Below are 14,330 nucleotides of genomic sequence, written 5' to 3'. Positions count from 1 at the left end.
AGGTCAGGATAGAGTGGATGTGGAGAGGATGTTTCCACTTGTAGGAAAAACTAGAACCAGAGGACACCATCTCAGACTGAAGGGACGATCCTTTAAAACAGAGATGAGGAGGAATTTCTTCAGCCAGAGGGTGGTGAATCTGTGGAACTCTTTGCCGCAGAAGGCTGTAGAGGCCAAATCACTGAGTGTCTTTAAGACAGAGGTCTTGATTAATAAGGGGATCAGGGATTATGGGGAGAAGGCAGGAGAATGGGAAATAGTGGGGGGAGTGGTGGAAGGATTCTCAAGCAGATTATTACGTGTTCTGAACACTCCTTCCGTGGCCAACACACCCTGGCATTGAATCTGAACCCAGAGTTTCTGGCCCAGAGTTAGGGCCACTGCCACTGTGCCGCAAGACCTCCAACCCACCCACGATGTCGGGTAGCCATTCTCGCCAGAATCCGACGTGAAACCGATTTGCATACTGTTAATGGAATGCAAACGAAAGCCCAACTGGAATCAAGCCCCCCCACACCCCTCCACCAATTGGATAAGGCTCAGAGGGGCATGTCATCAGTGGTGCTTGTAGGTGCCCTCAACGCCATAACCCCCCCACCCCACCATTTCACACCCCAGACATCATGTGAGCTCTCTGTATGAAAGAGTCAGGGACACACAGTAGCCGCTCCATCTGCACTGGGGTGATGTGGCGCCACATTGTCACATTCCACTGAGACATCATGGGCGGGATTCTCCGAAATGGAGACAGAGTGGTCGCGCCGTCGTGAACGCCGTCACGTTTCACGACGGCATGAAACGGGCATGAGCACTACCGATTATGGCTGCCACAGGGGGCCAGCACTGCGCAAGCCACTCCAGCCTCCCTTCCTGGCGCTAACTGGGCGCTGCACCAACTTACGCATGTGCAGTGGTGCTGTGTCAACCCGCGCATGCGCGGGGTCTTCCTCAACGCGTTGGCCCCGACGCAACATGGCGTGAGGGTTCAGGGTCCGGCCGCATAACAAAATAGGGCCGGGGCTGGAGAGGCCGGCCCGCAATGCGCCAGACCCCATCGGAGGCTCCCCCCCGATGAAGGAGCCCCCCACAGGCCTCCCCCGACCCTGCGCGGAGAGTTCCCGCCGGCTGCGAGCAGGTGTGGACGGCGGCAGCGGGACTCTGCCGTTTCCGCGCGGCCGCTCGGCCCAGGAAGGCCGGAGAATCGGTGGCCTGGCCGTGAACAGCGGCCCGCGACTGGCGCCGGCGCAAATGGCGCCGATTTTCTGCTCCACAGAGAATCGCGTGCCGGCGTTGGGGTGGCGTGGCGCGGTTGCACCAATTCTCCGGCCCGGCGCGGGGCTCGGAGAATCCCACCCCATGTGCTTGGACCATTCAGTGAGGTGAGTGCGAGCAGTTGTGGGTTCACTTACCCTGGCAGAGTGGATGAGGTCATTTGCCCGCTTCCCACACTGCGGGGCAGTCCTTGATACACACCTTAGGCACGGACTGTCCGGGAGACTTCCCTTCCATGTTGGGTTCATCTCCCTGATCTGCATTTTCTTCTCATCCTCTGGATAGGGGACGTCACTCCCGGCCTCCAGTTCATTGCGCAGGATGCCCAGTGAGGCATCACTGAATTTGGGCGCCAGAGTTCCTCGGTCTCATCGGCCCATCACCTCCCTCAAGGTTGGATTGGATGCTGTCCAAGCACCTTTTAAGAGTGGTGCCCAGATAGGATGGTGTGGCGCCGCCATCCTTCCCTCCCCGCCACACGATTCAGCGGGAACGTCCTGAACGCACAATTAACGAGGTTGGGGGACACATGATATGAAATGAAATGAAAATGAAAATCGCTTATTCTCACAAGTAGGCTTCAAATGCAGTTACTGTGAAAAGCCCCTAGTTGCCACATTCCGGCACCTGTTCAGGGAGGCTGGTACGGGAATATGGTGTGAATTTCCTGCAGCCTTGAGGTCGGGAAACCCCCCCCCCCCCCCCCCATTCCCAGCCTGCCATGGGACCTAGTCCCAGTATTGAAACTTTCGCCTCACGTGACAGTGAGTTCCATAGTCTCATCCCTCCTGGAGATAGTTAGAAAGGTGAAAGATGCAATTTTTCAAAAGCTTGAAATGGGCAAAAACATTCAGAAGTGACCCATCTGAAAAATATTAATTGTCAGGAATTTGAAGCGATTTGCTACCGCCAGATTTTGGGGGTGGCGGGCTGGGTGTTTGAGGGGAGATGGTGCGTAGATGGTGGTGGAACATTGCATGTGTTCATGCCCCATCTGCTGCCCCTTGGCTAATTTGATCAACCACCGAGTTTATTGCTACTCAGCAGACAGCTCGCAAGCAGGAGATTGTTGAAATGAATTTACTCCCTTTCATTCGCTGAGACAACACTCAAAATAATCCTGATATTGCATGTCTGTTGGGAGACAGCTGACAAGAAGGCTTCAAAGCCTGTCCTCCTTTGTAGCTATCAGCAGTGTGATTACTTTGCATTTTCGCTCTTGCCTTCCCTGTCCTGTGAATTTAAAAAATCAGAAACTTTGCTCTCAGCATAACTTTGTTTGATGTTTGACTGCAACTACTGATATCACTTTTCCAAGTACTCACTTGAATTCTAGTTGGGGTTTGGCAGCAGCAACAAAGTTTCATGTACTAACCTTTGCAATGTGTCTATGCAAAGAAGGTCTAACACAGCCCATATAATCATAGGCAAAAAGGGATTTAGTTAGCCCAATCCACGGGCATTGCTTCATATATATCCTTGATGCCTGGCCTGGCCCAATATTCCAATGGAAAGACCTCACTAATTTCAGTAGCCTCTGTCTGTGGCACATTTGGAAATGGAGTGGAAAATGCAGCACATCTAGAATTGCACCGTTAATAAAGCTATTGAAAAAGCATTTGGGCTTTTGGCTTTATAGATAAAGTGATAGGCCACAATTTCCCTACCGTTCCTGCCGACGGTGACCCCCCATCCTCCCACCACAGATTCACCGGTGGCGGAGGGTGGGAACAATGGGAATATCCATTGACCGCGGTGGGACAGGAAGATCCCGCTGCCGACCAATGGCTGGCTGCCTCCAACGGCGCAAACCACGCCGTGCCGGAGAAGGAATCCCACCCATAGAGTGTAAAAGCAAGAAGGTTATGCTGAACCGTTATAAATTCAGATTACAGTTGGAGCATTTTGTATAGTTCTGGCGTCAAGCTTTAGGAAAGATACCAAGGCGTTGGAGATGATACAGAGTGATTAACTAGAATGGTAGCAGGGATGAGGAGATTCAATTATCTGGAGGGACTGGAGACGATGGGATTGTCATCCTCAGAATAGAGGAGGTTAGGGGAGAGTTCAATATTATGAGAGGTCTTGATAGAGTAGGTAGGGAGGTACATCAAGACTGCACTGATCCTCTAAAGCACCCCACCTAGGCCTACTCCACCCAGTAACCCCACCTAACGGGGCGACACGGGAGCACAGTGGTTACACTGTTGCTTCACAGTGCCAGGGACCCAGGTTCAATTCCCGCTTGTGTCACTGTTTGTGCGGAGTCTGCATGTTCTCTCTGTGTCTGCATGGGTTTCCTCCGGGTGCTCCGGTTTCCTCCCACACTCCAACAGTGTGCAGGTTAGATGGATTGGCCATGATAAATTGCCCCTTACTATCCAACAGGTAAAGTCGGGTTACTGGTTTAGGGAGATAGGGTTGAGATGTGAGCTTGAGTAGGGTGTTCTTTCCAAGGGCTGGTGCTGACTCGATAGGCCGAATGGCCTCTTTCAAAATGTAAGTTGAATGTATTTACGAACCATTGAACACTAAAGGGAAATTTAGCATGGTCAATGCACCTAACCTGCACATCTTTTGGACTGTGGGAAGAAACCAGAGCACCCGGAGGAAACCCACTGAGACAGAGGAGGAAAGTGCAAACTCCACACCATCACCAAGGCTGGAATTGAATCTGGCTCCCTGGTGCTGTGAGGCAGCAGTGCTAACCACTGTGCCGCCATGCCACCCAGAGTCCTCCCATGATCCATGACTGTGATAGGAAACAGTCTGGGAGACCTGCTAACATACAAGTCATCATGGCCAGTGTTCTCCCATGGGCCACCCCATCAAAGTCTTTATTTGAATCCTATGCAGCAGAACCTGTTCCCCATGGCCTGGTTAACACCCCAATCATGCCCTCTTACTTACCTTGTGCAGACCCTGACTATCTTCACACAGACACCCGAGGTCGGAATTCACCTGGGTCCCTGGCGCTGTGAGGTAGCAGTGCTAACCACTGTACCAGCGTGCCGCCCATACCGCTACTTAAATTAGAATAAATTGTACAATTATGGGAAAGAATAGGGGCATGGGACAGATTGGTAGCTCTTTTAGAAAGCCAGAACAGGCACGATGGACTAAATGGGCTTCTTCAGTGCTGTATGACCCTGTGAATGGGGAGGTTATGGTGACCAGAGAAATGCAGGTTTATTGATCACAATGACACAGTGGAGATGTATGTGGGAATGGGAGTGGAGCTCTTGCTATTGCCATAGATCAAAAGGCAGGGGCTTATTGTGGCCTGAAACCTGTCCCATCATTAAGGCAAAGATGCAAGCTCCACTGAGGGAGATTGCCAGCTGAGTGCAGGCAACCACATGAGTCCCTTGCATCTGACTAAATGAAAAAGTATTTTGTGGTGATGGCAACAATGCAAAGGTGAGCGTATTCCTCCTCACCTGCAAACCGATTTCTTGCATGAATCATCAGGCACGGTGCAAACTTAAGTTGAAAATTGCTGCTCCCTCTGAGGGATCATATTAAGCAAAGTTCACAACCGTGGAGCTAGTGCTCACACTCCGTCACTGTGCATTTTTCTTGAAGGCGCAGGTGGTAACCAAGAATCAGTGCTGAGGCATCAAAACAAAAACAAAAACCAAAAACAAAACAAAACCAAAATCAGTGCTGAGGCATCAAAACCAAAACCAAAACCAAAATCAGTGCTGAGGCATCAAAACCAAAACCAAAACCAAAATCAGTGCTGAGGCATCAAAACCAAAAACAAAACAAAACCAAAATCAGTGCTGAGGCATCAAAACCAAAACCAAAGTGCTCCTTTGCTGTTAGGTGATGTCTCGGGTGTTGGGGAATTCGATGGGGAGCGAGGCAGGGGTCTGAACTGTGGGAGATCAGGAGGGATGGGGGTTGATGGGGAAGACGGCAAAAGTTAAATTGAATGCAGTACTTGTGAGGCAGATTTTGCTGGAGGCTCGCTCAGTGCATTTCACAGTCTGATCTGTTAGATCTTCTCCCTCCCCCTTCAGTTGGAAAATGTTCAGCCCTGCAAGTTGCTGGAAGTATGAACTGATAATTGTAAGGTGGAGGGAAATTAATCATCTGGGAACTTGGTGAAAGATAGCACCAAACGTCAATCTCTTTTTTTCAAATGATAAATTTAGAGTACCCAATAATTTTTTTCCAATTAAGGGGCAATTTAGCCTGGTCAATCCACCTAACCTGCACAGCTTTGGGTCGTGAGTGTGAGACCCACGCAAACACGGGGAGAATGTACAAACTCCACATAGACAGTGACCTTGAGCTGGGATTGAATCCGGGTTCACAGTGCCTTAAGGTAGCAGTGCTAACCACTGCGCCACCATCCTGCCCACTAAACGTCAATTTCAAAACCAATTACATTTAAGGATTGTGAAAGAAACAGAGGAAGGATGGAGAAAGAAATTGGCAGAATTTGAGTCCACCATTGGGAGTAAGGAGCCCAGAAAAGGATTCCTGTGCCACAAGGAAACCTGGAGAAACTTTCAAATTACCCACTATGCCTCTTCTTCTGGCACAGGATCCAGTTCCCAGTGGGTTTGCCTGAGGTGGGAGCCTACACTTCCACCCCCCTCTCGCGCGTGGGGCACAGTTGCTTCACAGCTCCAGGGTCCCAGGTTCGATTCCTGGCTTGGGTCACTGTCTGTGCGGAGTCTGCACGTTCTCCCCGTGCCTGTGTGGGTTTCCTCTGGGTGCTCCGGTTTCCTCGCACAGTCCAAAGATGCGCAGGTTTGGTGGATTGGCCATGATAAATTGCTCTTAGTGTCCAAAAAAGGTTAGGTGGGGTTACTGGGTTACAGGGATACAGTGGAGGTGTGGGCTTAGATAGGGTGCTCTTTCCAAGGGCCAGTGCAGACTTAATGGGCCGAATAGTCTCCGTCTGCACTGTAAATTCTATGATTCTATGATTTCAGCTGGCAAGCAGGATATGCAGAGTAACCATGCTGATTTCTGCTTTAAATATTGGGTCCACTAATGTCATTGGGACACCATCTGTGCTAACTACTGTGCTACCGTGCTGCCCTGCATGTTACTATGGGGACACAGCAGGAACAAAAGAGGACTGCTGAAGGTGCTTGACTTCCATTATTTTAACTGCACCTCCTCCTGCCCAGTATCCATCAGGTATGGGTAGCTAAAGTTGTTTCTGATCACTTATTACTAGTCTTAAGAAAAAGGCAAGATCTTAGAAACATTAAAGTCCTTGGTACGTTTCTATTAAAAGCATGTTCTATTACTTTGCATGTACTTTTTTTTGTCAAGTGTAAGGAACTGGCTAAACCCTTGTATGTTTCGTGTTTCTCATTTTAATCTCCGAGCTGCAACATTGCAGATTTTGTTTTAAACTGCAGACTTTGGTCAAACACACCCCTTGTCTAATGTACTGGTCCAGGACTCTCCTTGATTTTCTGTGGCATAGTCTGGTATGTCATTTTGATGTATTGGCAAGTAGCCAATCAGTGTTTCTGAAAATCTGGGACATCAGGGCAGCAGGGTAGCATGGTGGTTAGCATAAATGCGTCACAGCTCCAGGGTCCCAGGTTCGATTCCAGGCTGGGTCACTGTCTGTGTGGAGTCTGCACGTCCTCCCCCTGTGTGCGTGGGTTTCCTCCGGGTGCTCCGGTTTCCTCCCACAGTCCAAATATGTGCGGGTTAGGTGGATTGGCCATGCTAAGTTGTCCGTAGTGTCCTAATGAATGTAGGGTTAAGGGGGGGTTGTTGGGTTATGGGTATAGGGTGGATACGTGGGTTTGAGTAGGGTGATCATGGCTCGGCACAACATTGAGGGCCGAAGGGCCTGTTCTGTGCTGTACTGTTCTATGTTCTATGTTCTATCTCCTGCTCTCAGTTGTGATTGGTGCAGCCGTTCAGAACATCCTGGAAGAAAGACTGGTCAGAAGGCAAGTTCCAATTGGTCTCTCAGTTCTGTTCAGACCTCAGGAACAGCCAGGAGCTGGTTTAGGCATTCTCTCCGATCAGGCCTGTGAAGGTTTAAATCTTGGACTAAAGGCTAGGGAGCTGAAACTGACCCTCTTCTCTGCAGTCAATTTAACCTGTGGAAGTTCCCCAGGAAATGAACCATAATCTGTAAAAATGGCAGAAAAGTGGTTGATGTCTGGAACGGCTGATAACCTTCGATTCTGTTCTCAGGTGAAGAATGCTAAAATTATCTCAGTGAGACCGGGAGTCAATCTGGTGGAGGCCAGTCAGGACTGAGCCGACCTCAGGGGGGATTTCTCAGTGTGAAGACCCTGATTGTTAAACGTAAAAGTGATTTATCAGAGAGCATTCTACAGCCTGCAGGTTCTAGTTGAAGACGACCATTAGATGATTGCTGGCTACAAAGACCAATACCTCAGCTGCAAGAACCATCTCAGGCCTTTTAATCCCTGTTATTTTCAAGCCTTTCCTTACCGCCACCATATGTTTGTCTTGTGTGTGTCTGGGTGGAGGGTGGGACAGGGTTTTGGGAATAGTTAGATTAGCAAACCATTATTCCATTGTTGGTGGTATGGGTGTTGGTGGATGGCACAAGGCAGGACCCCCAGGACAATTGAATGTTCCATCTGGGGTCACCCTCAGCGGTGGTAGGGTACAGGGCCAGCAGTGTAAGGCCACATTGTAGGACCGCTTACCCAGTGAGGAATACATCACTGCTCACCATCTCCATAACGTGGAGATGCTGGCGTTGGACTGGGGTGAGCACAGTAAGAAGTCTTACAACACCAGGTTAGATCTACATAGATCTCATAGATCTACATCTCCATAACCACCACCCTCCATCACCCCAAGGAATGGAATAGCCAGCACACATGCAGGGCGGCACGGTAACACAGTGGTTAGCACTGCAGCTTCACAGCTCCAGGCACCCGGGTTCAATTCCAGCCTCGGGTGACTGTCTGTATGGTGTTTGCACTTTCTCACCGTGTCTGAGTGGGTTTCCCCCGGGTGCTCCGGTTTGCGACTGTGGTATTCTCTGCTTTGCTTTCCCTGCATGGCTTGAATGCGTAGTGTTGAACAAAGAACAGTAAGAAGCCTTACAACACTAGGTTAAAGTCCAACAGGTTTGTTACAAACACTAGCTTTCGGAGCACTGCTCCTTCCTCAGGTGAATGTGGAGTGGAGATGTATGGTAGTGGGAGTGGAGCTCTTGCTATTGCCATAGATCAAAAGACAAGGGTTCATTGTGGCCTGCAATCTGTCCCATAATTAAGGAAAAGATGCAAGCTCCACTGAGGGAGATTGCCAGCTGAGAGCAGACAACCACATGAGTCCCTTGCATCTGACTGTAAATGAAAAGGTATTTTGTGGTGATGGCCACATCTCCACATCATGGCTACCATTCAACAAAGAACACCAAGCTTTGTTAACTAACAAACCTAATTTAATGACACTACTAAATAAGATTTGTACGCATTCCTAAAGTACAAGGTTATGATATTAATCTATGCTATCTCTAACTACAGAACTCTCAAATACACAACTGCTCCTATGCTTCACCATCTTCTACTACCTTCTAACTTCCATAAGGCTTAGCATCAATGCCGTATATACTTGTAACGGTAGCTCCCTCTAGTGGCTACTCTTAGACATTTCATTAACCCTTGCAGTTCTTATAGTTATAATACTTCCACACCTACCGCAGTCCAAAGATGTGCAGGTTAGGTGGGTTGGTCATGCAAAATTGCCTCTTAGTGTCCAAAGGTTTAGGTGGTGTACTGGGTTATGGGGGTTGCATGGGCTTAAGTAGGGTGCTCTCTCTAAGGGCCGCTACAGACTTGATGGGTTGAATAGCCTCTTTTTGCACTATAAATTCTATAATTCAGCCGGGCAGACAGTGGAATGTGATCCTGAAGGCAGGAGTCAGATTTTGTCAGACAATGAGGAGCAGCAGAGATCATCTCACAGCGAGTCGTCATCATCCTCCATCCTGTGGACAAGACCGGCTGATACTGCCTGCCCAGAGCCAACACCCTGTATTGATCCTGGTAGGACCCTCGGAGGGGGGGAGGGGTAGCTGGAGTGGAGGGAGAAGGGACAGAGGAGAATATGAGAGGCAATGGGGCACCACTTGGAAGGGGGTGGAGATGATGGAGAGTATGGAGAGGTGGGACAGGTGGTGGAGCTGCCAGTCACCAGGCTTCCTTGTAGGCAAATCTGGAGGTGATGAGGTTGACCTGTGTGCGGCAGTCTTGATACACCCGTTGGGCCAGTGTTTTTCAAATGTATTTGCCCGGGTTTCATTTTTATGAACTGGACATCCTTTGTGACCCACGCTGGCCGATCTTCAGGATCCACGCTGACCGTCCTTCATGAACCACGTTGGCCGTCCTTTGCGACCCATGCCGGCCGATCTTTGGGATCCACGCTCGCCATCCTTCACGAACCACGCCGGCCGTCCTTCACAAACTACGCTGGCCGTCCTTTGCGAACCACGCCGGCCGTCCTTCGTGAACCACGCTGTCCGTCCTTCGGGACCCACGCTGGCCGTCCTTTGCGAACCACGCTGGATGTCCTTTGCGAACCATGCTCTCCGTCCTTCGCGAACCACCCTGGTGGTCCTTTGCGACCCATGACGGATGACCTTCACGAACCACCCTGGCCGCTCTTTGCGAACCACGCTGGCCATCCTTTGCGACCCATGCTGGCTGAACTTCGCAAACAACGCCAACCGACCTTCACCAACCATGCTGGTTGTCCTTTGCGACCCATGCCGGTCGACTTTCGTGACCCATGCTGACCGACCTTCGCGACCCATGCCGCCCACGTCGGCTTTGCATCCTGATTAACATTGGTGCAATTAATAAACCCATACTTCAAGAAATCATCTTTATACTGCTTTGTTTCTGATTTCAGTTTCTTCATATGGGTTATTGACCAGAGGCCCTGGAGTTCACATCAGCACTGCTGGCATCTACAAAATGGAGGAATCTCTCTTGGATCCAGAGCATGTGACCTGCTCCCTGCCACTACTACTGGAGAGAAGACTCCATTGATTTTCAAAAGGAATTTGTTCCTGGGTCAGCGCGCTGACCCCAGGAGGCGGTGGTCGACCTTGCTGGTCTCCGGGCCTGCGCACGCATGCGCTGGCCAGCATTTTTAAAAGCCGGTCGCGGCTGTTGAGCACTTCTTCCTGCAATCGGGAAGACTGTGACCGATGGCCCCGTGACCCTCCTGACACCTGCCCGCGGCTCACCCGCGGGTCGCGACCTGAGTTTGAAAATGACTGCGTTGGGTGGCCTGCCATGCCAGCCCGGCCTCCATGCCCAGATCTTCCTGGCCATCCTCCTAATCCTCTTCATCAGATGAGGCCTGGCGTTCTCCCGCCTGCTGCAGCATGCCCCCCACCCCCTCCTCTGCTGCACGATGTTGTGCAGAATGATATTAGAGACTTTCCTGGAGCCACCCCGCTGCCCCACCAGAGCAATCCAGGCATTGGAAGTCTTGAGGATGCCACTGCACACCTCAATGGCTCTCCTGCATGCTGCATAGGTGTCGTTATAACCATCCTCTGGATCGGTCTTGGGTCTCCCGACAGGCATCGTAACCTCAGCAGGTAACCCTTGTTGCCCAGGAGCCAACCCCTCATCCAAGGAGTACCTCAAAGATGCCGGGAACTGATGGGTGCAACAGGATGTGTGCATCATGCACTCTGTGAGGGTATTGGGCGCAGACGTGCCTGCTGTGCAGCTGGTGGTCACACACCAATTGCACGTTCAGGGAGTGGAAGCCCTTGTGATTGATGAAAGGCACTTCCTGATGAGCTGGTGCTCGAAGGGGGACATGCGTCCCATCGATCACCCCCTGGAACTAGGGCATGCCAATGATGGTGGCAAATCCTGCTGCCCGGGCATCCTGGTGTGCCTGCTTCTGGCTGAAGTTTATATAGTCTGCTACCCAGACGCATAGGCATCCGTCACAGCGTGGATGCACCCGTGTACGGATGTCAGAGAGATCCCTGAGCCAGGCCACCCCGAATCCGAGGGGGACACCCCAAATCCACAGAGCTGTCATCAAGTCGCCACTCCGCTACTCCCCCTGGCTGCCAGCCCCCAGTGAGCACTACAACTTTTAACAGTCTTTCAAACTTTGCTTACCTCCTCTCTCCCCCTCAGCAGTCCGCCTTTGTAAATACCTGTAGTTAATCGTGCCCACGGGATTTCTGCCTGAGAGAGGCGGAGCATCGCGGAGGCCGGAGTGTAGTGGGTCAAATGCACTAAATACATTTAAATGAATGCAAATGCCGGGTTTGCATCCCGCCGCTGGCAAGGGGCACAAACCTCATTTTCGCCACCAGCGAGGGACAGGAGCATGGAGCCCAAATCGGCGTTGGGCACGGACCACTATTTTGGCCGAACGCTCAATTCTCAGCCTGATTGCAGTTTACATTTGCGGCGTTGCGAGGCGGAGAATTTTGCTCTATGACTATGTCAGTATATTTATTAATAAATTGACCATTATACATTAAAATATCTAAAAGGAGGTTGCAAGATTTGTAATGCAGCAGGAATTAAAGGTTTGATTAAAAGAGTGCACTAATATATACATTAAACTGTCTAAATGTGTTGAATTGCATTAATTTGTTCTCAGCTGCTTGTATTTGTTAAATTGGTGTCTGTTACTTTTATATGTTCCCCTCTTGACCTCACTGTCTCCTCCTGCCTTAACCCTGCAGGTACAATGTGGACTCAAGGAGCACAAACATTTCAAAACATGTGAGTTTGGAAATCAACTTTGAACAACAGTGGTTGGGGGCTTTCTGTATAGTTGGGGTGTAAATCACATGAATTCAGTCTGGCTGCATTACAGCTGGATAGTATGCCAAGCCTATAATGTCCACAGAGTTTGTGTGTCACGCTCTGTGCTGTACTCCCTCCAAGGACAATACATTATTCGAGTTTTAGCCCCTAATTGTTATGAGAATGGATTGGTAACACCGTTCCGTTCTGATACTACTTTAATGCGATTAAAGTCAGAAAAAAGTTATTACATTGAGATTAGTTTGTACAAACAAACCCTCATTTGCAGAGACCAATGCCTGAAGAGCAAGACCTCCTGTTACCTTTTATGTACAAGTCCAGGAAATGGAGGGTGACCTTTCTAAACTTCACTTTGTTTCACAAAGGGCCAATTTTATAACATTGTAGTCCTGGAAGAGAATCTCGCCCTGGAAGCACATATTGGGTATTTGGTCATACATATTGCATATATAGTTACACATATTGGGTATATAGTCATATACCCAATGTGTGCTTCCATGGCAAGGTTCACTTCCAGGGCCGCATTGTTATAAAGTTGACCCTTAAGATTAATTTTAGAAAGGTCACCCTCCTATTCCTGAACTTGTAAATACAAAGTAACTGGATATCTCATTCTTCAGCCATTGGTTTCTGCAAAGGGTTTGTTTGTACAATAATAGTACATTTTAACTAATTTCAAACATTAGTTCCCCTGCTCACTTCAACTTTATAGCCATTGTTTCAACTCAACGCCTCTTTCAACACTGACAGAGAGCATACTTAGGTGATAATATCAGGGCCAATGCATTAGTGAGCTTATCAAGTGCTGCGCCTCTGAAATTTTTAAAACCACTAAAAGTGGTGACAGAATGATCGAGTGGCTTGGACGAGTGTGCTTTCACCTCCAGATTCTGGCTTTTCCCAGTCTAGACTGGACTGATGAGATGGAAGTGTTCAGTCCCCGCTGACTGTCAGCGTTCTGAGTAAAATTAGTTTGAGCTGCCTCAATCCATTCTATGTACACACGAGACCATGGCACAATAATTCAGCACTAAATCTGCACAAAAGAATTTGCAGCCCTGCTTAGGTGAAGCGCACAGTTGGTTGCTTGATGAATCAGAAATGTCACATTAGCGTCAGGGTACTCTGGGGGAATTCAGAGACTGCTGTACTCTGCATGTAGTCCCTGCTATACCAGCCTCCAGAGTGCTTTTGTACTGATGGCAGATGCAAGAACTGGGCCTGAACCTGTGACAATTTACTCTGTTTTCCTTGGGCTTGAACCAAAAAATGGCAGAGGAAAATCATTTTATTGCAACTGAAAATGTGAATATTATCAGCCTCGGCCCTGATTTTAGACGAACGGACCAAGTGAGAACAAAGACTTAAGTGATGTCGCGCTGGGGCCTCTGACCTGGTGAACATGCTCTGTTCTCACTGGGTGTGTTGGAATAAAGTCAGAACGAGACTGCCTTGTGGCCAGCAGTTCATAACCATAGTTATGACCAGCTCATGACCATAGTTATGACCAGCTCATGACCATAGTTATGACCAGCTCATGACCATAGTTATGACCAGTTCATGACCATAGTTATGAACGCTCACGCAGCTGCTCAGGACTCAGTGGTCATTGCATCTTTGCAAGAGTTGTGCAGGTTCCTTTCTTTTTTGCTACTTTATCCTTTGACAGCCAGTAGATCTCTTTACTGTTAGATGATCATGCAGTAGTATATAAAATAGCCCAGCATTAATTAAAATTTTAAACATCATGTCACTAACGTTCTCCCTTTCTTCATTTAATGCTATACCTTGTCCTGCTGTATTGGACTAACAGAAGGTGAGAATCCATTATCTTATCTGTTATGGTTAATAAAAAGAACATAAGCATAAATGGTATAGTACAGGCTGAAGGGTGCTCCAACACCCTGTGCTACAAAGACTGTAAATTGTCTCGGGTGTGCCGGACTCCATTGAGAGTGCTTCGTTTCTGAATCCGCGGGAACCAAGTCGAATGATCTGCTTGATCAAGCCTCCGGTGGTGGTGGTGGGGGGGGGGGGGGGGGGGGCTGGTTGAAGTCAGTGAATGTGTCAGTCCCAACCAGTATGCACTGCATATTGCACCCTGCAAATCTGCTATCATGTGGTGAATAGCATGGATGCATCAGCTTCAGACCCCTTGCATTACATTACAGACTGAGGTTTGCAACCATTGCAATTCTTACAGTTGCAGTGGTCGCAAACCATGGTGTGGAATATAACAGTGTCATCTTCAAAGCTTAGTGT

At 49.2% G+C, this 14,330-nt stretch overlaps 1 protein-coding gene across 2 annotated transcripts in view; it reads left to right on the top strand.

Annotated features, from left to right (window-relative positions):
• Positions 1-14,330, top strand: part of LOC119973878 (copine-9-like) — a 540,456-nt gene that overhangs the window by 224,857 nt on the left and 301,269 nt on the right. The window contains exons 5-6 of one of the 2 annotated variants that reach the window (XM_038812402.1): positions 11,984-12,023; positions 13,882-13,884. In XM_038812402.1, coding sequence (XP_038668330.1) covers positions 11,984-12,023; positions 13,882-13,884 — 43 coding nt within the window. The remainder of the gene's footprint in view (positions 1-11,983; positions 12,024-13,881; positions 13,885-14,330) is intronic. The other variant, XM_038812403.1, reaches the window with a different exon arrangement.

The sequence above is a fragment of the Scyliorhinus canicula genome, chromosome 11 (genome assembly GCF_902713615.1).
Source record: "Scyliorhinus canicula chromosome 11, sScyCan1.1, whole genome shotgun sequence".
Lineage (NCBI taxonomy): Eukaryota > Metazoa > Chordata > Chondrichthyes > Carcharhiniformes > Scyliorhinidae > Scyliorhinus > Scyliorhinus canicula.
Note: the sequence above shows the minus strand (reverse complement) of the source record. Positions and strands in the feature narration are given on the sequence as shown.